The following is a 26,302-nucleotide window of genomic DNA, read 5'->3' as shown; positions in this document are numbered from 1 at the left end:
AGTGAGTGACGAAAAGGATCTAGAATGGCCCCGACCACCGTGGCTTGTTCCACCTGGTCCTACGGAAGTCCTTGATCACAATCCACTCTCCGGGCTTCAGATTATGCAGCGGGCCCGTGGCTGGAGCTGGAAGTGCTGCCTTTACCTGCTTGTGGATAGAGTGCAGAGCAGAGGACAGGGTTGCACAGTAATTTAACATTGCATCATCACATGCTGCAGTGTCGGGAAGAGGAGCTGTCACAGGTCCAATTCCTGTGTGTGGAGGTCTCCCAAACAGTATCCCAAAGGGACTAAGCCCATCCTAAGCCTGTTTCAGAACACCATTTGCTCAGTCTGTTTTTTAGTGTCCCATATTCTCTCTCTACCGCCCCACCACTAGCTGGATGATATGCACAGTGCTGCTTTAAGTCAATACCCAAATATTCACCCACCTACTTAAGGGCATGGCTCACAAAAGGTGTGCCATTATCACTGGAGATTATCATTATCACTACTGCGTCTGAGTCCTATTTGGACGTAGGGACATAGCCTTCTCTCCCTTCAAACCTCAACCCACGTTATGAGTTGCGCAAACATCGTCAACAAAATTATTATTATTATTTTTTAGAGTAATTAGAGAAACCAATGTTTTACCACAGCTGTCATTCCTCCTTTGAAGACAAAGACAGTCCTGGGGGCACCGCCAAACTCTGTTAACAACCGTGCAGCCTGCTTTGCGCCACACAGCCTTTTCCTCCACCATAGCTCGTGCTTGGAGGTCTGAAAGCTGTAAAGGAGGAGTGATTATTTTCTTTTGAGTATTGGGACCATAGATCCAGCTGCTTGCTTTGCTGCACTGTCCACTCACGCGTTACCTAGGGAGACAGGATCTGATTTGTTAGTGTGTGCATCACATTTGCATACTGCAATAGTTTTGGGGGAGTAGGACTGTGTCCAGCAGCTCAGAGACTAGTTGGTGGTGGGCAATGTGTGTTCCTGAACTCGTCAGGAAGTTCCTGTATTTTTTGTTCTAAAATCATGTACTACCCCAAAGGCATATATACTGTCTGTGTAGATACTTACTGACTGTCCCTCAGCATGTCTCCATGCCTCTATGAGGGCATACACTTTAGCTGATTGTGCTGAAAGGTTTGAGGGGAGACTTCCTGACAGACCGTCTCGTGTGCGGTCACTACTTCATAGCCCACTCGATTTGTATCTGTCTCTGGGTCACGTGACACAGACCCATCCACAAAAAGGATCAGATCTGGGTTTTCCAATGGAACATCCTTCAGGTCGACTCGAGGGGAGCAGAGTTCGTTAGTCAGTACAACACAGTCATGTGGGTCTCCGTCTCCCTCTGTTGGAAGGAGAGTAGCAGGGTTAAGGACAGTACATCGTTTTATAGTGACATTCGGCATGTCTAGTAGTATAGAGTTATGGTGCAGCCACCATTGGATGGACAGGTGTGAGGTTTTCTGTTCAAGTAGGAGTAACAACACCTCATGTGGAACCAAGAGGTTCAATTCTGAGTAACCTACCAGGTCTCTGGATGCCACCACAGCTTTCTCAGCTGCTGCTACTGCACATACACATGGGGGAAATTCTGCAGCAACTCGATCCAACTTACCTGAGAATGAGCTGTCCAACCTGTCTTATATGCCATCTCTCTGAGTGGTGCTTCTAGAATGGTATAGTTTAGAATGAAAGTTCTGCGATACGAACACATACCTAGGAAAGAAAGAACATGTTTCTTCGTCAGGGGCTTGGGAATCTTCTGGATTGCAGATACTCTGTCAGCTGAGAGTTTCTTTCCCTTTGCAGAAATGTCATGACCCAAGAAATCTCACTTCTTGTTGTACATACTGTAATTTGGAGAGACTGGCTTTGTGGCCTTCTTTGGCAAGATGCTGCAACAATTTAATGGTGTCAGTTACACACTGTGCCCTGGAGGAGGTGGTAGAGGTGCTAAGCTGTCCTTTAGCCTTTGGCTGTATATCGTTAGTGACTCTCAATACCCTTAACACAAGCGAGTGAAAATGTAAGGACGTCTGTCAAATATGAATGCAAACCAAAACTCACTGTCTTTATCAAGAGGTACAGTGAGGGAAAAAAGTATTTGATCCCCTGCTGATTTTGTACGTTTGCCCACTGACAAAGAAATGATCAGTCTGTAATTTTAATGGTAGTTGTATTTGAACAGTGAGAGACAGAATAACAACAAAAAAATCCAGAAAAACGCATGTCAAAAATTTTATAAATTAATTTGCATTTTAATGAGGGAAAAAAGTATTTGACCCCCTCTCAATCAGAAAGATTTCTGGCTCCCAGGTGTCTTTTATACAGGTAACGAGCTGAGATTAGGAGCACACTCTTAAAGGGAGTGCTCCTAATATCAGTTTGTTACCTGTATAAAAGACACCTGTCCACAGAAGCAATCAATCAGTCATATTCCAAACTCTCCACCATGGCCAAGACCAAAGAGCTCTCCAAGGATGTCAGGGACAAGACTGTAGACCTACACAAGTCTGGAATGGGCTACAAGACCATTGCCAAGCAGCTTGGTGAGAAGGGGACAACAGTTGGTGCGATTATTCACAAATGGAAGAAGCACAAAAGAACTGTCAGTCTCCCTCGGCCTGGGGCTCCATGCAAGATCTCACCTCGTGGAGTTGCATTGATCATGAGAACAGTGAGGAATCAGCCCAGAACTACACGGGAGGATCTTGTCAATGATCTCAAGGCAGCTGGGACCATAGTCACCAAGAAAACAATTGGTAACACACTACGCCGTGAAGGACTGAAATCCTGCAGCGCGCAAGGTCCGCTGCTCAAGAAAACACATATACATGCCCGTCTGAAGTTTGCCAATGAACATCTGAATGATTCTGAGGACAACTGGGTGAAAGCATTGAGGTCAGATGAGACCAAAATGGAGCTCTTTGGCATCAACACAACTCGCCGTGTTTGGAGGAGGAGGAATGCTGCCTATGACCCCTGGAACACCATCCCCACCGTCAAACATGGAGGTGGAAACATTATGCTTTGGGGGTGTTTTTCTGCTAAGGGGACAGGACAACTTCACCGCATCAAAGGGAAGATGGACGGGGCCATGTACCGTCAAATCTTGGGTGAAAACCTCCTTCCCTCAGACAGGGCATTGAAAATGGGTCGTGGATGGATATTCCAGCATGACAATGACCCAAAACACATGGCCAAGGCAACAAAGGAGTGGCTCAAGAAGAAGCACATTAAGGTCCTGGAGTGGCCTAGCCAGTCTCCAGACCTTAATCCCATAGAAAATCTGTGGAGAGAGCTGAAGGTTCGAGTTGCCAAACGTCAGCCTCGAAACCTTAATGATTTGGAGAAGATCTGCAAAGAGGAGTGGGACAAAATCCCTCCTGAGATGTGTGCAAACCTGGTGGCCAACTACAAGAAACGTCTGACCTCTGTGATTGCCAACAAGGGTTTTTAAACCAAGTACTAAGTCATGTTTTGCAGAGGGGTCAAATACTTATTTCCCTCATTAAAATGCAAATCAATTTATAACATTTTTGATGTGCGTTTTTCTGGATTTTTTTGTTGTTATTCTGTCTCTCACTGTTCAAATAAATCTACCATTAAAGTTATAGACTGATCATTTCTTTGTCAGTGGGTAAACATACAAAATCAGCAGGGGATCAAATACTTTTTTCCCTCACTGTATACTGAACAAACGCATTAGCTAAATCTACGACTGAAAACCATTCGCTATTTGCTGGAACCTGGCTTAATGTAGTGTAAGAATTTGGCACGTCTGGAGCTCTCTGTTTGACTGCTGCATTAACCGCTCGCAAATCCTGTACAAATCTCCATTCATCAGGTTGTATGTTTTTTTTTTTTTGCTTCTCACAAGGGAAATATTGGAGTACACACTGACGAATCAGGACAGGAAACAATGAGCCCTGCTTTTAGTAGTGAATTAAATACTGGCCTAATTCCCTCAATAGCTTCTGATTTAGGGTATTGAGATTGTCTGGGTCTAAAGTCAGATTTTGGCATGATCACGACTGGTGGTGCACTTCTAATCAGGCTTACATCATGTTTCCCTTGGGCCCACAGCCCGAGAGGCACCTTCTTCAATTGTGGGTATATCTCTAGGGGTGTGGGGCTTGTCCCAAAGTTCAGAAACATTCCCTTGTCATGACAAATAACATCCCGGTTAACCTTGCACATTTCCTGAAAGAATTTTTATAAACTCCCAGTGTCAGGCTGTACCATACGTTGGAGGTGGGTTTCTGTTCCTTCTGTAATTTTCCCACTCTTACATAATCTGACCCATGGTCCCGTCTTTCCACTGTTTGTTCTTTATTTTGGCTAATGAGACGTGAGGCGCTGATCCTGGGACAAAAAATACACGCAACTGCGCGTCACTCAATTTGACTGAACATGCACAAAATTTGTCACATCAATATAGGTACAGCTCTTCGCTTTCTGGGATATCCATAAACCATTCTTTCTCAAAATTAAAGTCTCTTCCTTCATGCACTTGCGCTGTGCAATGAAGGGCAGAGGACAGCATAAAATCAACATAGTTGTCCTTCATCTTATCATGTGCCAACGTCAACAAATGAACACAGGCTCTAGGCTTGTTATGCATGGACCATTGATAAACACAGAGCTCTGTGTCTTTAAATGGAGTTCCCAAAGATGAGTCATCAGTTATTGTTACTCCCTGAGGTAAGGACATCAAATTTAAGTGTAAAACACACATTAAGTCCCTGCCCAGTAGATTGACTGGACATGAAGACAAAATTAGGAATTGGTGAGTTACTCTTTTCCCATTTTCACGTTCACAAACTAGCGGTTCAGAGAAATGTTCTAATACTGAATGTCCTGCCCATGGAGCGCAGTGACCGTGAACTCATTTTTGGGGATTCTTTTAATTCGCAGTGTTTTTTTACTGAATACATTGCTCCTGAATCTACCAAAAATGTGACACTTTGTCCATTAACTACAAGAGATATACATGGTAACTGTGTAAAAGGAGAGGCATTATACTTTAAAAGGTTAAGGGTCATGACTGGTTCAGACTTTTGTGAATTGTCAGTCTGACTAATGTTGGATGTGGGTGTGTGCATATATTCCTGTTCTTTGTGAGCTAACTGATAGTTTGGGTGTCTGATGTCACCTCTTCTGTTCCCAGGTGCCTCACCCTTCCCTTAGTTCCGCCCATCAGTTCGCTTCTGCTCTGGACAGTCTCTTGCAAAATGTCCAACTTTTCCGCAGATAAAACATGTGAAGTTGTATCTATGGGGGTTGCCACCTGGCCTTCCTCATCCGCGTCCTTTTGGTTTTCCTCTACTCTCCATCTTTCTTTCCTTTGCCTCTCATAGGAGCTTCTCTACATGGATTGCATACCTTTCCATTTGTGTGAGGCTTCCAGTGTCCCAGGTGATACATTGTTGTTTGAATATAGCTGCAATTTCTGGTTTCATTCTGTTCAAAAAGCTGTTTCTGAGATATGCCTCCCATGCTGTGACGGCTGCCTGCCCATTTGCCAGAGCGTCGGGTTTATCCAAGCCTGAGTTTGCGTCATGGATCTCACTGAGCCTGGACAGGTACTGTGATACAGTCTCTGAGTCTTGTTGTTTACACTTTGATATTTTTGTCATGTCCATTCGCACAGGAAAGGTGTTCGTCAGCCTCTGCTGGAGCGCCGCGATTTGTGCTCTGTACCTTGCGTTGACTCCATCATCCCACTGTGGGTTGATCAGGCGGACATCTTTCTCTGGGAATTCACGTGAAACCTTGATCAAGTCCGTGCCAAGTTTCGCCATGAGCAGTCGTTGTAGTGCATGAGTGGTGGGTCTGAATTCTCTGCAGAATATCTGAAGTTCATACCCAAATTTTCGTCCTTCTACTTCGCGGAGCGCCGGCAGATGCGCCATGCTGCTCCTGATGTCTTCCAATGTCCAGGGTCTGTGAACTAGCATAGGGCCTCCCTTCTGCAGCCACTTCTAGCATTGGGGCATTTACCATGGCATGCACTGTCCCTTCTCTGTCCGATTTTGTTGGTCTGAAGCCCTCAGACCGCAATGTTGTTGGTCCCTTCACTTGGGATCTCGTGTGTAATGCCACCAGTGAGATAGGATGGCTGGCGCATAGTTCGGTGGGGGTTGGTGGCTCAGTTCTGACAGGTTCAGATACAGTGGCGTAGGCTGGGCCACTTCATTGTGAGGAGGTGCCTCTGAAACTGCAGGTTCCTCCCTCCTTACTGGCTGTGGGCATCATGGTGGGGTGGAGTCCAGATCGGGATCGACTTTCTGCAATTTATCACACTGAGAAACAGATGAGGGCCCTGCCTGACATTTTTTCTCTCTTTTATGTGCCTCGCTCTGCCATTCAGCAAATGCCTTCCAGTCAGCCCAAAAACTGTGATTATTTTTTTTTTTTTACTTTTAGGAATATCTTCTTTGCTTCCAAATTAATTTGCTGCTGTTCTAACTACTGTCTAAGACAAAACTACCTTTTCCTAGGAAAGCACATTCTTTAACCTATACATCATATTGGTTCAAACATCCTTCCCCATAAATCACACACATAAACGTGATATTAGAACCAACATATGAACACCCTGTACATAACATAGCATGTGTCACAGGATGTGCTTTGCTACATGGTTTACCCACATATATATATATATATATATATATATATATATATATATATATATATATATATATAAAAATTAGTTTCTGTAACTTTCAAAGTTTTAATCAATTTAACATGCTATGAAAATCAAGTGAATAGGCATTTTCGTGCACAGACAGAAAAGGTTCTAGTGTGTGCCAAATCTCTAGACATTCAATTAATCATATAACCTATAGGTTCAATAGAGCAAACCTTAAGAATGTTGAGTTTACCTGTGAGGGCGAGTCCACATACAGCAATTTGGTAGGACTTACAGTTTTCTCTTCCCGTCTTTTTTTAACATTTTTTTATTATTATTATTATTTTTTATCTCAGTAAAATTTACTTGTGCGTTAAATTTGCCAAATCTATCATGTACCGCTGGTATGATGGAATCAGTCAGTGGGGCATGCCACTTGATAATAACCAGCCACAAAAATACTGCGCCTCTTGTGCTTCTTAATAAGTACTCTCTTTACTTATTTATTATTCGAAGCGGACTCTTTCAGTTAGCAAATATTTTTTACCGTTATTATCTCTCTCTGTATATATACCTGTCTGTATATATCTTAGTTTTGAAGCTGTGATCTAAGAAACACCAATATCTCTGCAGTCGCAAAGGCGAATTTCCCGGAACTTATAAGAAATCACTCCATGTAATACTTCTCTCAGTGTAATACACGCATTTCTTATATCATTGACTCCCTTCCATACAGACAGCAATACACTATGACTTCATAAAATTCTAATTCCTTGATTATTCCTACCAGTCAGTGGTAAGGCTGCATCGGTCTTTTGCTCTGCACAATAAAAGAGCAAACCGCCTGCGTGTCAACACGGATTTCAGCATGAAACTTTTTCATGAGCGTCCTCCGATTCACTTGTCCAGATAAGCTGAAAAGACTCGCGCAGCCCAGCCAGGAGGCGCCAAATTATCGTGGAAATTAGACAACACTCGCAGAATCGTCCTCTTAAGGTAAAAAGGTTTATTACAGAAAGATGGTTAATACATTTTGCATGATAAAAGTAAAAAATGCGCTTAATTCTATCCCGAACAGACCTAAAAGTTTAATACATTTGATTACAAATTACATCTTCAGCAAGCAAGTTGGCTCTCAACGTACACCTAATGGAGTCGATTCAAAGAGCCGACTCACTTGCGAACGATACATAACTAATCCAAACGCACTGTATCCCTTGCAACAAACACACACACAAACAAAGCTCACTCATTCAGTCTCTCATAGCGTTCGTGCAGGACTATGCAGAAATGGCTGTCGGAGAGAGTGTGCCTGTACGAGCAAGGTAAAGTTCTTTATTTGCGTGTTAACGTGTTATTTTATTGGAAACAGTGTGACAGCAATACGACAAGCTGTTGTTGTGTTTAGCAGGTGGAGCTAGCTCGCTAGGCTAACTGCCGTGGTCGTAAACAAGTGAATGTTTGCCGTTGCTAGGCCGTTACAGAGGGAGGTTACCGGGAGCTGTGTCCCGATTCAGCTAGCTGAGTTAGCTAGCATTAGCTAGCTGAATTGTTAGTTACCTACGTTTGCAAAACCGCTATGCATGCACTTTTGTTAGCTAGCTCAAGCAGTGCACAGATTGTCCGATATTTATCATCGCTCCAGAGATGACGACAACCGCAGTGAGTAAAGGAATATCGTTCATAAAATGTTACACACGAGCTAAAGGCTGCTCTAGCTAGCTGACCAGGTCCATATAAGCTTTTAAGGTTCCTAAATACGCTTATTTGTTAGCATAGGCAGCGTTTGGTTATCAAATATGACCAGTTCCAGAGAATTTGTGCTAAACAAATTAGATTAATTCTAGATAACGTGGCCATCTATTATATTTGGTTTAAGCTTGAAGGAATGATTGTCGACAGTACTGTTGTGCATATTTACATTCTCTTACAAGGTGTTTGACATGTTCGTTAGCTAATATTGTAGATGTTGTGTCTCTTGTGGCTGTCTCAAAGTTGGATTTTCTTATAGTAAACTAGCTTTTTTTTTATTTGAATTATTTTACATGCATGGCTGTAGTACAAATATCAACAGTATTGGTTATTGATTGATAAGGAGTCGATTAGTAGTTGATCAGAGCATTGTACACTCCCTTTTCCATAATCTTACCACCATTACACCACCTCCACTAGCCTGGACTGTTGACACAAGGCAGATTGGGTCCATGGATTCATGCTGGTGGCCCGAAATTCTGACCCTGCCATCTGAGTGCCTCAGCAGAAATCGAGATTCATCACCAGGCTATGTTTTTCCAGTCTTCTACTGTCCAGTTTTGGTGAGCCTGTGCCCACTACAGCCTCAGCTTTCTGTTGTTGGCTGACAGGAGTGTATCTCAATGTGGGCTTCTGCTGTTGTGATATCACCACAATTGTACAGAGTGGTTATCTGAGTTACCGTAGCCTTTGTCACCTCGAACCAGTCTGGCATTCTCTGGTTCGAGGTGAACCAGAGAATTTCTCATCAGCAAGGGTCTTCTGTCTGCAGAACTGCCTTAGACAGTCTAAAAGAAGAGTAGGAAACCTTGTGACACTCAAGAATGGTGCAAAGAGGGTGCAAGTATAAAGGCAAACCAAGAACGGAGCCTTGAGGCACTCCACAAGTGATGGGGACTATGGTCAACAGTTGAACGCTCTAATTTTCCACCAAAAAATACGCTATTTTTAAGATATGACAAAAAACAGTCTCATGTAGCGTCATGGATGCTGACCTCATATTTTAATCTATTTAGGAGGATATGGTGATCAATGGTGTCAGAATCAGTGCTTAAGTCCAACAGTACAAGGATGTCACACTTTACAGAATCTATAGCTATTAAAAGTTCATTAGAGACTAGATTAGAAACTTTATAGACTGTTGTGCGTGAAAATCTCAGGAGATCAGCAGTTATAAAAAATACTCAATCCAGCCCACCTAGCACCAACAATCATGCCACGGTCAAAATCATTGAGATCACATTTTTTCCCCATTCTGATGGCGGATGTGAACATTATCCAAAGCTGCTGGCCCGTATCTGCATGATTTTATGTATTGCGCTGCTGCTACATGATTGGCTGATTAAATAATTGCATGAATGAGTAGGTGTACAGGTGTTCCTAATAATAATAATTATAAAGCCATTCACATATTTGTTGATCCCACTGCACAAATCTTTCCCCAAGGCAATAAGGGTAATTTTGTATTCCACCAATCCCTGAGTATTGCTGAACAGTGCATTTATGCTTTCAGGTCATCCTCCAAATAGGCCATGCATGCAGTAAAATGGCAGTAAAAAAAGGAACACTGAGGAGTGTGTATGCATATAGATTTTCAGTAGGAGGGATTTGGCAACACTTTTTTAAAGTACAAGGTTGTTTGTGTGTAGTCAACTGCTTTTCAGGCTACTTGCAGAACTTGTTTGAAGGTACATTATTTGTTAAGACAACAGCATTCAAGCATTTTCTCTTCTTATCGCAGGTTTTGACGCTGGCAATGTCATCACTGTGAAGTAATACTACAAGATAATAAATCGATGCCAGCAAGGTGCAAGTAGGCACAATCATGTCCAGAAGCAAGAGCTCAGAGTCCGTGAAAGTTGTGGTGCGGTGTCGCCCCATGAATGAAAAAGAGCGTGCTTCAAACTTTGAGAGAGTGGTCTCTATGGATGTAAAGCTTGGCCAGATTGTAGTACGTAATCCGAGAAGTGGGTTCACTCATGAACACCCCAAAGTTTTCACTTTTGACTCGGTCTACGACTGGAACTCGAAGCAGGTTGACCTCTATGATGAGACATTCAGGCCATTGGTGGACTCCGTATTGCTGGGCTTCAATGGCACGATCTTTGCTTATGGACAGACAGGTACAGGGAAGACGTACACAATGGAAGGGGTACGCAATGACCCAGAAAAAAGAGGAGTCATTCCCAACTCCTTTGAGCACATTTTCACACATATCTCAAGATCACAGAACCAGCAGTATCTGGTCAGGGCATCTTACCTGGAGATCTACCAAGAAGAGATCAGGGACCTGTTAGCCAAGGACCAGTCTCGTCGCCTGGAGCTGAAAGAGAGACCTGACACAGGTGTTTATGTCAAAGACCTTTCTTCATTTGTCACTAAAAGTGTCAGGGAGATTGAGCATGTTATGAATGTTGGGAACCAGAACCGTTCAGTTGGCTCAACCAACATGAATGAGCATAGTTCCCGTTCCCATGCCATATTTGTTATCACTATTGAGTGCAGTGAGTTGGGTCCAGATGGGGAGAACCACATCCGTGTTGGGAAACTCAATTTGGTTGACCTGGCAGGAAGTGAAAGGCAGACAAAAACAGGTGCGCAAGGAGAACGACTAAAGGAGGCCACCAAAATCAACCTCTCCCTGTCTGCTTTGGGTAATGTCATTTCTGCATTAGTGGATGGAAAAAGTACTCACATTCCATACCGAGATTCCAAGCTCACACGTCTGCTTCAGGATTCTCTGGGAGGTAACGCCCGAACTGTCATGGTGGCCAACATTGGACCAGCCTCCTACAATGTAGAGGAGACTCTTACTACGCTACGCTACTCGAACCGTGCCAAAAACATCAAGAACAAACCCCGCATCAACGAGGACCCCAAGGATGCCCTTCTACGAGAATTTCAGGAGGAAATCGCTCGTCTGAAGCAGCAGTTAGAGAAACGATCAGGGAAAAAGAAGAAGAAAAGGCGGAAGAGGAGGGTTGGGGAGGCAGGAGAGCAACTGGATGATGATGTGGAAGATGAAGATGATGAGGAGGAGGAGGAGGAAGGGGCAGATGGGGATAAGAACATAGCTGATTATTGGCGGGAGCAGCAGGAAAACCTGGAGAAGGAGAAGAAAGCCATCATGGAGGACCACAGCCTGGTGGCAGAGGAGAAACAGCGACTGCTCATGGAGAAGGAGAAGAAGATGAATGATTTACATCGGGAAAAAGAGGCATCTGAGATGTTGGCAGCCAAAGTCAAGGTAACTTGAAAGAGCTAGCCATGTCTCTAATATTACTTCATAATTTGACAGAAACATGAGGCAATAAAGAACCTGGCCTTTTAGACTTTAACATTTTCTCTGATGACCCTTTTCACTCTTACCATAAGGCTATGGAGAGCAAGCTATTGGTTGGAGGGAAGAACATTGTTGACCACACTAATGAGCAGCAGAGAATTCTGGATCAGAAAAGGCAGGAAATTGCTGAACAGGTAAAGCTAACATATGACAGTAGTAATCCTTCTTGTGTATATATAGTGTGAGCAATATTTGTTTACTGTAAAAAGTGCTTTCTTCTCAGTCTCTTTTGGTTACAGTAGAAGTAAACTTCTATAATAAATGTTATTTTTGTTTTACAAGAAAAGCAATGTTTTTCTTGCAGTTTTGCATTCAAGAATCCATCAGTGAACAGTTGATAACTTCAACAAATTAGACTTCATGTGAAAACTATAATGAATTTCCTGGTTACACAATTGCACTTTTTGAAGATGTAGTTATAGAACAGACTTATTTATAATCGCACTATCTGGTGTCACCCAGGTGAGGATGGGTTCCCTTTTGAGTCTGGTTCCTCTCAAGTTTTCTTCCTCATATCGTCTCAGGGGTTTTTTCCTTGCCACTGTCGCCTCTGACTTGCTCATTAGGGATAAATTCAAACATTTAAAATTTATATGCTGAATTTATAGATTTCTGTCACAAAGCTGCTTTGTGACTATGTCCATTTAAAAGTGCTATACAAATAAAATTGAATTGAATGTTCAAATAGATTTTTAAATGAGTTGAATGTGCATCATGAATTTGGCTAAACAGTTGGTGCTGACTGAATGCATATTGGATTATTCCATTGTATCCCCATTCTTTTACTTTTTGCTTGTATACTTGTGTGTGTGTGTGTGTGAGAGTAGAAAAGGCGTGAACGGGAGATGCAGCAAGAGGTGGAGTGTCGTGATGAAGAGACTCTTGAGCTGAAGGAGACATACAGCTCACTGCAACAGGAAGTTGATATAAAGACCAAGAAATTGAAAAAGGTACAGCAAGTAATTAATTTGTGTTTAAAAAATATATATATATATATATATAATATATATATATATATATATATGGATTAGCAGCTCCACTAGTCAATAACTATGTCCAGCCTAATGTGCATGCTAATAAGGTTAATGCTACACACGGCTGACCAGATACATTGCTTGGGTGGTTTCAGAGTCTCAGCACAGCAGGGACACTGACACCAGGCCCGGACTGGCCATCGGGACTGATTTGGCCCGCTGCCTTGCTGTTTTTTTTTTGTTGTTGTTTTTTTTTTGTTGTTGTTGTTTTTTTGTTGATTGATTTAATTGATTGATTAAGTGATTAGTATTTTATATTATTGGGTGTCTGATGTGCTCAAGTGATCCTTTCTGAATTCAGCATTTGATAAATCGATAAGAAACCATGAATCTGTTAGTCTTGGCTTGAAACGCTACCATTCACTTCAGCGCCAGCAAACAGTTTTGAACAGAGTCATCACTGCACAGAGCGAGGATGGAGAGTAAGCCCGGTGTATCATTTTGAAACTGGAGAAATCATTATAAGTTGCATTTTCTTTTGAATTTGGAGAAACCACTTGACGCATTCGTTGTGTTTTCACAACAAAAACTCTTTCAATTGCTTTTGTTTGATTTGTTCATTGCAAACAGCTGACAGACTGTAAATTTTGACAATAAATCTGATTTGCAATGGGGGTTGAATAAATAACTGTGTAGGTCTGTTAGAAGCTGTGCTCCTTTGCATAGTTGCTTCAGACTAAATGTTTTAACTGTTACTATTGAATATCAGATTAGACAAGATCAAGTATGTGAGTACACGTTTTTAGGTTTGCAACTCTTCCATTTTTTTTTTCTAGGGCCAGCTCTCCCTAGAAACTCTCCCGCTTCCTCTTTCATGTTGCTCCATGAGTACACCTGATGATAAATTTATTTTTGCCTGTAAGCATGCGTATAGTTCTTGTATTGATCTCCACACTTTGTCTCGCTCAGCTCTTTGCCAAGCTACAAGCAGTGAAGGCAGAGATCCATGATGTCCAGGAGGAGCATATTAAAGAGAGACAGGAGCTGGAGCAGACACAGAACGAATTGACCAGAGAACTCAAACTAAAGTATGAACGCTTTCACATCTCTTTTCTGTGTCTCCTTTTCTGTAGCGATTTTAACAGTTGCTACTGAGCAATGTGTCATTTCCCCCACAATCTCCTCCCTTGTTTGTCCCCCCCCTTTTGCTTTTGTCTTGTTTTTAATTGTTAGCAGGGCAAACATCTCTGAATCATATAAGCTTCCTCTGTTATGGTGTTGTTGAATGTGTGTGCATGTCCTGATATAAACAAGAGGTGGGTTTTGCATAGAAAACACTGTGACGTTCTCTGGAATTATTATAACTTTGTGGTAACGCAGTCTGGCTGAAAGTAGTAACGCAGTATTTTGTTGCATCCAATTGCGGGCAGTTTAAATCAGGCCTGAAAATTTCAGTTTATTAACAGCAAGGTCTGTTCCACTTACAGGAGGCTCATGTTTAACTTTGACTCTGGTTTGTTCTTACCAGGCATTTGATCATCGAGAACTTCATTCCGTTGGAGGAGAAGAATAAGATCATTTCGAGGGCCACCTTTGATGAGGAGGATGACATTTGGAAAATGAAACCCATTACCCGTGTTCAAGAGTATGTAAACGTGTGTATGCATACTAGCACAGCTGTATTAGGACAAGTCTTTATATGATAACCAATGTGTACACTAAATTGTAATCTTCCTGAGAGTTGTTTGTACTCTCTCTCAATTTTAATTCAATTTAAGATAACTTTATTAGCATGTATGCAAGAGTACAGTTTGAGAATAGCAAATCTATATGTAATAACATTACTAATATTAGCAATATTTATAGCATTGAAAAAGCAATAATAGCATTATCGTGACGCCAAGAACAGTTAGAATTCTAATTGTCTCTTGTCTCTTTCTGTGTCTTTTCATTGCTCAGTGATCAGCAGATGATGACAAGACCAGTGTCTGCAGTGGGATTCAGGAGGCCGCTGAGTCAACATGCACGCATGGCCATGATGATGCGCCCTGATCCTCGATATAGGGTGTGTCTACACCAGGATGCACATAGCATTGGGGATGTAACGATCGGATGACTTGGATAAGATGAATCAATTTAAAAGGCAACAATTGAAATGAACGGAGGCAAAAAAAAAAAATTATTAGAATTAATTAAAAGTTGATTATTGCAGATTATAATGGATGATTTATTGATTATTATCAAAAAAAGAACAAATGGTGTATGGAAAAAATATATATGTTTTTAAACTGTTGTGTAAATGGGCTAATTTGCCCATAACTCTGATACATAAAATAGTCTACTCTGCATCATCATTCTTCACAAACTAATGGTAGGCCTCACCACAGAGTCTGAGCAAAGTTGGCCATGTATTGATCGGCAGCTACTAAACTGTATCATATTGTAGCAGGTTCATTGTTATCATCCATCAATAGGTGGAGGAAGCATTATGTTTTTGGGTTGTCCATCTGTCTGTCTGAGATTCTCATTAGCACGATATCCCAAGAACGAGTGGTTAAATGTTTGTAGTATTTATATGGAATTATCATTGCAATCAGCAGATAAACTGATTAAATTTTTAGAATGAGTCCAAACAGGGTCAAGGTCACAACAAGGTCAAATGTCTGAGCTTTTCTTCATTAGCTTGCTTCTTGTTTGAAGTACATTTAAGGGTATTTGAGGCATACAAGTTAGTAACAAGAAAAACTAGACTTTGGTCGATGGAGTCATACCCATTTAATTGTTTTTAGAATTTTGTATGTTTTCAGTCAGGAATAAATAAGAAACTTGTTCTATAACTTTGCACTTACTACACCACCCTATCTCTCAGGCTGAGAATATCCTGATGCTGGAGCTTGACTTGCCCACACGCACCACTAAAGAGTACGAGGAACCTATGATTGCGCCAAAGGTGGCTGCAGCTTTAGAAGACGCACTGAGAGAGGAAGATGACATTCAAGTGGATGCTTCAGCTTTGGGCCATGGTGGATTCAACAAGAAACCAAAAACAAGGTGAGAACTTCTCCCATTCGCTGTTGATTCTTTCATCCTTCTTTCTCAATTTGTCTGAAATACCTTTGTAGTCCTGTCTGAAACAGTGTGTATCATCATGGACATCATGATGCTGCCTATTCTCATTGTGCTGATTCAGATCAAGCAGTTCAACAGTTGGAACATCTACTGAATGCCACTAGAGGGTGTCAATAGGCATTTTTGTTTCATTTTCAATGGCTGTTATGTTGTCCATCATATACAGTGCACTCCACTAATATTCGCACCCTTGGTAAATATGTGAAAAATTATCTTTGTTGTTTAAGCTTTTGATCATTTGTTAATAAATTCACAAAAATACATTGCTGTCATGGATAACCAACAGGGACGTGCAGAAGGGGGGCTCTGGGGGCTTGAGCCCCTGCCCTTTTTCTGAATTATTTAAAAGGGACCCTCTCAACATTAATTAATAAACAATTATATTTTGTAAAAAGCATTTGAATTAAAATTAACACGAGAGCATGCACAAAACAGCAAATTAATCACCAAAGCCAGAGACTTGTCCTGTTTATTTGTCTGACTCGAGTCTGCAGTCAGATAGTCTTGCTGTCATGACTCAATCGTGATGCATCTCGCTTCAACAGGCAGACAGGTATGCTGAGACCATTAGCTCTTCTGCTAACCTTTAGCAGCATTTTATATGTTTATCGCTAGTAGGTTTTTCAAATTGATTGAGAGGGAATGTGTTGGGAAGTACTAGCTACTCAAGTTTTACATTTACAGACATGCAAATAACCTTGTTATATGTAAGTTACTGTAATTTTTGGACTATTGAGCGCACCTGAATATAAGCCGCACCCACTAACTTTAAAAAGAAAAAAAAATTTGTACATATATAGGCCGCACTTGTCTATAAGCCGCAGGTGTCCACGTTGTAACATGAGATATTTACACAGAAAGATGTTACACAGAAATATTTTTAAAACTTTTAATTAAATACCTACCGTAAATGCTTTTTTCCCCAAACAGTGCCTGTAACATGGCTGGTTAAAAAAAAAAAAAAAATACAGTTGCCTACCAGGAAAAGTCATTGATCGCTATCTTCATCTTCCTCCTGTGCACTAAAACCACTAAAGTCATCTTCAGTGTCGGAATTGAACAGCCTCAGAATTACTGGTACTTCGTCACACACTTCCTCAGTCTCTCTTTCGTTGTCGCTCTCAATGTCACTTACGTCTCGAGGCAAATTCGCCCTTGAGCTTGTGCTGTCCTCTTCATCACGCAGTAGTCCAGCCTTTCGAAACCCATTGGTGGTAGTAGATTTTTTGACACTGCTCCACGCTGTTAGGATCCACTGGCAGACTTGAGCAAAAGTTGCTCTTCGCATGCTATTTCCTTCTTCGACAGCCAGATCGATCGCCTTTAACTTGAAAGCTGCATCATATTCATTTCTTTGTGCGTTTTCCACGATGAGGGTGTGTGCATGAGGCGCAAAATGACTGATCTGAAGAATTTAGTGTGAGTGCGTTTGATTTAATTCGAACAGTTTCATTGGTCCACTGTGACCTGTTCGGTAATTTCATTGGTCCGATGTGATGAGGCTAAATGTTTTGGCGGCATGAAGCTTGTTAGCCCGTAAAAATCCATAAATTAGCCGGATCATTGTTTAAGCCGCAGTGTTCAAAGCGTGTGAAAAAAAGTAGCGGCTTATAATCTGGTAATTATGGTATGTAGTCAGTAAAGGCACGATGTCTTAGAGAAACTGAAGAAGGTGGCAGCAAAAGGGACAGCTTCATTATCGACATGGGTGAAAAAAGGTGAGCTAATATGAGACAGATAGCTGCAAAAAAGGCATCATATATTTACAAAGAGAGGCTTGCTGTGATAGTTGGTGTTACCGGTGTTCTGTTCAGTCATACACCAATTACCCTTTTTACCTTCTCCGCTGCCATTTTGTTGTTTGTTCTATGAACATAAAAATAAAATACCATTTAGGTTATATTAGTAGAGTCATTCACATATGCAGTATTGTGACCACACACGTTTACAATTTACAATGTCTATCAGGGTGATAAGTATATGTAGTTAAATTAAAGTTAGTAAAGTAGTCAGATTAGCTCATTGGTGATATAGCCTTTTTTTTTTTTTTTTTTTTTTTTTTTTTTTTTTTTTTTTTTTACATTTGAGCCCCTGCCCTTAGAAACTCTCTGCATATCCCTGATAACAAACAATTGCAAATAAAACACAACACTTATTGGCACCCTTTTAGTCAATATTTTGTGCTACCTCCCTTTGGCTAGATAAAAGCTCTGTCTTCTTCTCAGCCTTCCTTGAGCAAGGCCTTTAACTCTCTCAGCTTCAAGGGGTGCCGTATCGTCTGACCCCAACTTCCTAACAAGCTGGGATATGCAAAGGGGACTGGGATGGCCATAGCAGGACCTTGATTTTGTGGTCAGTAAACCATTTTTTTGTTTTTTTTCTGTCTTTATTTATTCATTTTCATGTGATTCATTTACTAATTTGCTTCTCTTTAAATCCAGGTTTATACCGTGATATTACAAAGGTCTTTCCAGATTATTACTTGCTACACTGTATGAGATAACCCCAGTTAAATTGCCTGAATTCTGTAATATAATTTGTTCACCATGTTGGGTTTAAATCCTCTAAAAACAGATTCGCAATTAAATAACATTACATCCTTCAAAGCATTGGCATGTTCTGCTTACTCTCACAATCCTCCAAACACCCACACACCCAGAGTCTCCACAAACAAATGAGACAGCAGTGTATCCTACAAAAACCGAACGTTGTCCACAATGTGAAAACAACTCGGAGAGTAAGCTGAACTAACCAACAATATTACCAAGTCTGATAAACAGTCTGCACACAATAATAAATATAATGTCCGTACCTTTTAAAGACTTGTAACAAATAATATAACAGTGAAGCATGTAAAGCCGAGGAGATAACACTAATAAAATTAAATAAACAGAAACTCTAACCCGGTCAGAGCATCAAGACAGAGAAGCACATTAATACAGAAGTAAATTTTAAGAGGAGTAAGTCCACAAAATCTAGGTGGAGTAATGCAACGACAATATCTTAAATAAAAATCAGAATTCTATAGAGCTGGAAGGCCGAGTGCAAAAAAAAATAATAATAGAAGAGCGAAAAAGACTCTGCTGTGTAGGTGATGCAGTTCACCCCGATATCAAGAGTTTAACATAGTCTCCTGCTTCCTCCGCTGAAATAAAGTCCTTCTGAACACTGTTATATGCAATGCGAAGCCGAGCTGGGTGAGCGAGCGCCCTCAATATCACAAAGTTGACGCCGAACCTCATTAAATGCGGCCTGGGCCCGGGCTGTCTTGGCTGTGTAGTCAGGGAAAACGGAGATGGTCAAATCCCTCACTTTTAATCCGCTGGATCTCTCTCGCACGGCGTAAAATGTCAGCACAGTCACTGTGATAGTGGAATCTGCACACAATAGCTCGTGGTCTTTCATCAGGCTTGGGCTTCAGCTGAAGGGTCCGGTGGGACCGCTCCAAAACCGGCTCCTTCTCCAGACCAAACGCCTCTTTTAACAAGGCCGCTACAGCAGCAGTTGTACATGTGTCAGCGCCCTCTGGAATTCCGACTATCCTAACGTTATTGCGCCGTGACCTTGACTCCAAATCCTCACATTTATTCTCTAACTGAGTCACGGTCGCAGTGAGAGACTCGATAATAGTCTTCATATGAACTATGTCATCGATGCAACCGGAGAGCGCGTGCTCCATTTCCCCAACAGTACCTTTCAGTGTTGATATGGTAGCTGGCTGGTGATCAAGTTGCTACCGATGCTGTGTTTTTACGGCCTGCAGGTCAAGTTGGATAGTAGACAGCGCACCCCCGAGAGTCTCCTGGAGCTTCTGGAGCTCCTTTTTAAAAATATCGGCGATGTCCTTCCTCAGGAAAGCCAGCAACTCAAGCCTGAGTGCGGCGAAGTCAGGGTCACCGCTCGGCGACGCGGATACAGGGGGAGAAGGAGGCTTGCTCGCGGCGTGCACACTTGGCCTCAGTCATGTCTGAATGCTACCGTGGGTTTTCGTGTTCTTTCCAGACATTTTAATGTACCACAAAGTTAAAATTGCAAACAAGGAAACAGAGTAGAATAAGTCAAAATATATTGTATAACCGGAAAGCGCAAATTAATTACAATTTTAATCGAAATCAGCAGGAGCCTCCAACTTCGCGTCCTACTCCATCGAATTCCGAATCTCCAGTAAACCATTTTTGTGTTGATTTTGATCTTTTGATTTTGATTTTTTGTATGTTTTGGATCATTGTCCTGCTGGAAGATCCAACCACAGCCCATTTTAAGCTTTCTGGCAGAGGCAGTCTGATTTTCATTTAATATCTGTTCATATTTGATCGAGTCCATGATGCCATGTATCCTAACAAAATGCCCAGGTCCTCTGGCAGAAAAACAGCCCCAAAACATTAAAGAGCCACCACCATATTTAACCATGGACATGAGGTACTTTTCCATATGGCTTCCTCTCTCTGTGTGTGCCAAAACTACCTCTGGTGTTTATTGGCAAAAAGCTCTGTTTTGGTTTCATCTGACCGTAGAACCCGATCCCATTTGATGTTCCAGTAGTGTCTGGCAAACTGAAGATGCTTGAGTTCTGTTTTTGGCTGAGAGTAGAGGCTTTTTTCTTGAAACCCTTCCAAACAATTTGTGGTGATATAAGTGACTTCAGATTGTAGTTTTGGAGACTTTCTAACCTCAAGACGCAACTACCTTCTGCAATTCTCCAGCTATGATCCTTGGAGATTTTTTGGCCACTTGAACCATTGTCTTCATAGTGCGTTGAGACAATATACACACATGTCCAATTCCAGGTTGATTCAGAACATGTCCAGTTGACTGGAGCTTCTTAATTGTTGCCCTGTTGGTGGAACTGGGCATTTTCAATGCTTGTGCTATTTTCTTATAGCCACTTCCTATTTTGTGATGCTCAACAACCTTTTTCTGCACATCACAGCTATATTACTTGGTCTTACCCATTGTTATAAATGACTAAGGAAATTTGGCCTATGTTACCTTATATTTATACCCCTGTGAAAAGGAAGTCATGGTTGAACAGTTTCCTGTTCCTAGTCACCCAGGTGTTCAAAATTTATTTATATATATTTTTTAAAAATATCATTAGGAATATACTTCAAATATGTTTTTCTATATATATATGAATTCATAAGGGTGCCAATAATTGTTGCACACCTATATTTAACAGAGATTTTTTTTTATAAACCTGTTGTGTGCAATTGTTTGATATCCATGAGAGCAGAATATTTGTGTGTGTGGTTTTTTTTTTTAATGATTTTTTTTGTTTTATTTATTTATTTTTAAACAAAAGGTTAAACAATAAAGACAATTTTTCACAGCCGCCTTTGCTCATATTTACCAAGGGTGCCAATTTTATTTGAGTGCACTGTATACAGATCCAGAGAACTGAAATTCTAATGAATGATGAACAGTGAACAGAATTTTGAACAATGTGTCCTGGTATTCAGAATCCACATAAAACACTGTGCTGTTGGACGATGGCACATGATGTACGGTGCAGTTATGGACAAGTGCAACAACCATTACAGAATAAGCAGTGGAGATTGTTCATACTAAATTGTTTACTCAAATCACTAATTGCTACCTATATTGGTTCGTTGTACATAACAGATTTTATACAGTAAATTTAGACTGCATTATTATTAATATATGTGGACATATACACTCACTGAACTCCTTTTATTAGGAACAACTGTAATCTATAGTACCCATTCATGCAATTATCTAATCAGCCAATCATATGGCAGCAGTGTAATACATTAAATCCTGCAGATACAGAGAAACTGGACAGTTGAAGACTGGAAAAACACCAGGTGAAATTTTTTTTTTTCTTTTTCTTATCTTCAACTGTCTAGTTTGGGTGAGTCTGTGCACCTTATGGCCTCAGATTCTTGTTCTTGGCTGACAGGATTGGAACCTGATGTATTGTGATGTAACCTATCAAGGGTTGATGTATTGTGCATTCTGGGATGCTTCTCTGCTCTCCACGGTTGTAAGGACTGATGTATTTGAGTTACAATAGACTTCCCTGTCAGTTTGACCAGAATGGCCATTATCCTTCTGATCTCTCTCCTCAACAAGGTGTGTTAGGAGACCCTCGTTCTCAATTTCAGAAATATTCAAACTAGCCCATTGGGCACCAACAACCATAACACTGTTAAAGTCACAACGATCACATTAGTCCTTATTCTGATGTGAACATTAACTGAAGTTCTTGACCTGAATCTGCATGATTGGATAACTGCCTAAATGAGCAGGTGTACAGGTGTTCATACATATATGTATCCACAGTATCTCACAAAAGTGAGTACACCCCTCACATTTTTGTAAATATTTGATTATATCTTTTCATGTGACAACACCTGAAGAAATGACACTTTGCTACAATGTAAAGTAGTGAGTGTACAGCTTGTATAACAGTGTAAATTTGCTGTCCCCTTAAAATAACTCAGCACACAGCCATTAATGTCTAAAGTACTGGCAATAAAAGTGAGTACACCCCTAAGTGAAAATGTCCAAATTGGGCCCAAAGTATCAATATTTTGTGTGGCCACCATTATTTTCCAGCACTGCCTTAACCCTCTTGGTCATGGAGTTCACCAGAGCTTCACAGGTTTCCACTGGATTCCTCTTCCACTCCTCCATGACGACATCACGGAGCTGGTGAATGTTAGAGACCTTGTGCTCTTACACCTTCCGTTTGAGGATGCCCCACAGATGCTCAATAGGATTTAGGTCTGGAGACATGCTTGGCCAGTCCATCACCTTCACCCTCTGCTTCTTTAGCAAGGCAGTGGTCATCTTGGAGGTGTGTTTGGGGTCATTATCATGCTGGGATCATGCTATGCTTCAGTATGTCACAGTACATGTTGGCATTCATGGTTCCCTCAATGAACTGTAGCTCCCCAGTGCCGGCAGCACTCATGCAGCCCCAGACCATGACACTCCCACCACCATGCTTGACTGTAGGCAAGACACGCTTGTCTTTGTACTCCTCACCTGGTTGCCGCCACACACGCTTGACACCATCTGAACCAAATAAGTTTATCTTGGTCTCATCAGACCACAGAACATGGTTCCAGTAATCCATGTCCTTAGTCTGCTTGTCTTCAGCAAACTGTTTGCGGGCTTTCTTGTGCATCATCTTTAGAAGAGGCTTCCTTGTGGGACGACAGCCATGCATATTTGATGCAGTGTGCGGCGTATGGTCTGAGCACTGACAGGCTGACCCCCCCACCCCTTCAACCTCTGCAGCAATGTTGGCAGCAGTCATATGTCTATTTCCCAAAGTCAACTTCTGTATATGACGCTGAGCACGTGCACTCAACTTCTTTGGTCGACCAGGGCGAGGCCTGTTCTGAGTGGAACCTGTCCTGTTAAACCGCTGTATGGTCTTGGCCACCATGCTGCAACTCAGTGTCAGGGTCTTGGCAATCTTCTTATAGCCTAGGCCATCTTTATGTAGAGCAACAATTCTTTTCAGATCCTCAGAGAGTTCTTTGCCATGCGGTGCCATGTTGAACTTCCAGTGACCAGTATGAGGGAGTGTGAGAGCGATAACACCAAATTTAACACACCTGCTCCTCATTCACACCTGAGACCTTGTAACACTAACAAGTCACATGACACCGGGGAGGGAAAATGGCTAATTGGGCCCAATTTGGACATTTTCTCTTAGGGGTGTGCTCACTTTTGTTTCCAGTGGTTTAGACATTAATGGCTGTGTGTTGAGTTATTTTGAGGGGACAGCAAATTGACACTGTTACACAAGCTGTACACTCACTACTTTACATTGTAGCAAAGTGTCATTTCTTCAGTGTTGTCACATGAAAAGATGTAATCAAATATTTACAAAAATGTGAGGGATGTGCTCACTTTTGTGAGATACTGTGTGTGTGTTTGTGTGTGTGTGTGTATATATATATATATATATATAATATAATTTATATTTTTATATATATATATATATATATATATATATATATATATATGTGTGTGTGTGTGTGTGTGTGTATATGTATATATGTGTGTATATGTGTGTGTATGTGCATGTTACACTTTTATTTCACATAATGTATTTTAAACTTCTCTTTTTTCTGCCCCTGATTCCTTCTTTCCCAGCCGTCCCAAAACAGGCAAGAAGGTGAGCACCCCCACGTCAGCCCACAGCCCCTCCAGCTCAGGATCTCCACTCTACCCCCAGTCTCGTGGCCTTGTGCCCAAATGACACTTCTAAATCCTTACTCCTACTCCAGATCATTTAGCCATCTAGACAGACTTTGTGTTTTTTGGCCATGGTCTGGAACTACAAGTTGAAGTTTGGTATTAATAAAATCCCCAGGTTCTAAAATGTATACTTAACATGTATACATTAATGAGAAGGCAGACCAAGAGACGACTTCCTCTCATCATTTAAAAAAAACAAAGCAAACATAATCAGGACTATAAATGAGCAGGTTCTGCTGTTGACTGGTTTAATACACTTGAAAGTGCAATCACAGAAACATCGTACAAAACATGAGCTTTCCTGAAGCAGGCAGGTTTTGTGACATTGGTGTTCAGAGGTGTGTTGCTGTCTTATTTAGAACATAAAAACTGTTTTTAGTGTCTAGTCTTGCTGATAACCGAAAGCAACATCCTTGTCCTGTTCTTATAGTGCTGTGGCACAGAGATTTGAACCACATTTGGCAAGAACGCCACTGTATATCCAGATGTTAGGTTGTATCTATCTAGGTATGTATTTTTATTTTAATTGTAGGTTTAACAAATTGAAAGGCTCACGAGGATTTCACTGGGTGGGAGCAAGCATTCCATCCATTTGCCTCCAAATATGCGCTGTAGTGTTATCTGCTGAGTGAGAGAGCAGCACCTGCATCCTTCCTCCCATTCCTTTTAGCACTAGGAACCAAGGATGTGAGGAGTGGAGGGGTCAGGGAGTGGGTCTGGACTGATGTTTAGTTAGAGCTGTAATGCTGTTCTATTTGGGTCACCCAAGTTGGAAGGATTGGAGTGGGGAACTAAACAGGTCAACACACTGAATAATCAGGGTTCCAAGGTGCCTTACCTTCCCTTTTTACACAGTAAAAGAAGTCTTTTGGTCTTCCCTTTGGTCAGAGTGTCCTTTGGAATAAACCAATGTAATGAAGCAACAAAGGAGTGTAAGTTTAGACCATCACAGTTGTTTTGGAGTACCACTGTGCTTTTCCTTTCAGAGCATGTGTAGATGGAGAGTTTGTTACTTTATTTTGTCCTATAAAAGCCCCTGTTTATAGAACACTTAAAACAAAACTTATTTATCTGCTTTCTTCTCAGCAGCCACACAGTGCTCTCAGTATAAATGTGATGCTGGGAGAATTTGTAAAAATTTTTGTTTTTGTAACACTAATAAACTGCAATATTCTCCTTACCCCACCCTCTGCCTTACCAATAAGGGTGACACCATTGCTTGCTGCTACTGTAGGGTTTAATTAAACCCATGTATACAATGTGTGTGTATGTAGAAATGTCAGTACATAATTCTCAACTATACTGTTGAAATAAAATAGCAAAAAAAGATGAATGGTCATATAGCAACATTTAAAATGATAACTTACAGTGCATCCATAAAGTATTCACAGCACTTCACTATTTCCACATTTTATGTTACAGCCTTATTCCAAAATGGATTAAATTCATTATTTTTCTCAAAATCCTACAGACAGTACCCCATAATGATGACATAAAAGAAGTTTGTTTGAAATCTTTGCAAACTTATTAAAAGTAAAAAAAAAAAAAAAAATCACATGTACATAAGTATTCACAGCCTTTGCCATGACACTCAAAATTGAGCTCAGGTGCATCCTGTTTCCACTCATCATCCTTGAGATGTTTGTACAACTTGATTGGAGTCCACCTGTGATAAATTCACTTGATTGGACATGATTGGAAAGGCACACACTTGTCTATATAAGGTCCCACAGTTAACAATGCATGTCAGAGCACAAACCAAGCCATGAAGTCCAAGTAATTGTCTGTAGACTTCCAAGACAGGATTGTATCGAGGCACAGATCTGGGGAAGGGTACAGAAACATTTCTGCAGTATTGAAGGTCACAATGAGCACAGTGGCCTCCATCATCCGTAAATGGAAGAAGTTTGGAACCAGCAGGACTCTTCCTAGAGTTGGCCGCCCAGCCAAACTGAATGATCGGGGGTAGAAGGGCCTTAGTCAGGGATGTGACCAAAAACCGGATGGTCACTCCAGCATGTCTTCTGTGGAGAGAGGAGACCCTTCCAGAAGAACAACCATCTCTGCAGCACTCCACCAATCAGGCCTGTATGGTAGAGTGGCCAGACGGAAGCCATTCCTCAGTAAAAGGCACATGACAGCCCGCCTGGAGTTTGCCAAAAGGCACCTGAAGGACTCTCAGACCAAGACAAAGATTGAACTCTTTGGCCTGAATGGCAAGCGTCATGTCTGGAA

The 26,302-nt window shown here is 41.4% G+C and overlaps 1 protein-coding gene across 19 annotated transcripts; it reads left to right on the top strand.

Moving 5' to 3' along the window:
* Window positions 1-6,793: 6,793 nt before the first annotated feature.
* kif3b (kinesin family member 3B) lies at window positions 6,794-25,619 on the top strand. 19 transcript variants are annotated; one of them, XR_008387991.1, is made up of 11 exons: window positions 7,806-7,956; window positions 10,125-11,630; window positions 11,759-11,860; window positions 12,554-12,676; window positions 13,670-13,788; window positions 14,229-14,345; window positions 14,660-14,765; window positions 15,570-15,751; window positions 21,614-21,654; window positions 21,750-21,922; window positions 23,963-24,084. XR_008387991.1 is itself a non-coding variant. In XM_053644162.1 (10 exons), exons 2-10 carry the CDS (start codon window positions 10,209-10,211, stop codon window positions 23,986-23,988), a joined length of 2,238 nt encoding a protein of 745 aa, XP_053500137.1. In that variant the 5' UTR covers window positions 7,806-7,956; window positions 10,125-10,208; the 3' UTR covers window positions 23,989-25,619. The 19 variants fall into 19 exon arrangements, 12 of the variants coding, with proteins under 12 accessions (XP_053500135.1, XP_053500137.1, XP_053500133.1 ...); XR_008387989.1 differs by lacking the exons at window positions 21,614-21,654; window positions 21,750-21,922 and adding an exon at window positions 24,498-25,619 and having other exon boundaries at window positions 23,963-24,405; XR_008387993.1 differs by lacking the exons at window positions 21,614-21,654; window positions 21,750-21,922 and adding an exon at window positions 15,891-18,181 and having other exon boundaries at window positions 23,963-24,088.
* Window positions 25,620-26,302: the final 683 nt, after the last annotated feature.

Source organism: Ictalurus furcatus, chromosome 15 (assembly GCF_023375685.1).
Source record: "Ictalurus furcatus strain D&B chromosome 15, Billie_1.0, whole genome shotgun sequence".
Taxonomy (NCBI): Eukaryota; Metazoa; Chordata; class Actinopteri; order Siluriformes; family Ictaluridae; genus Ictalurus; species Ictalurus furcatus.
Note: the sequence above shows the minus strand (reverse complement) of the source record. Positions and strands in the feature narration are given on the sequence as shown.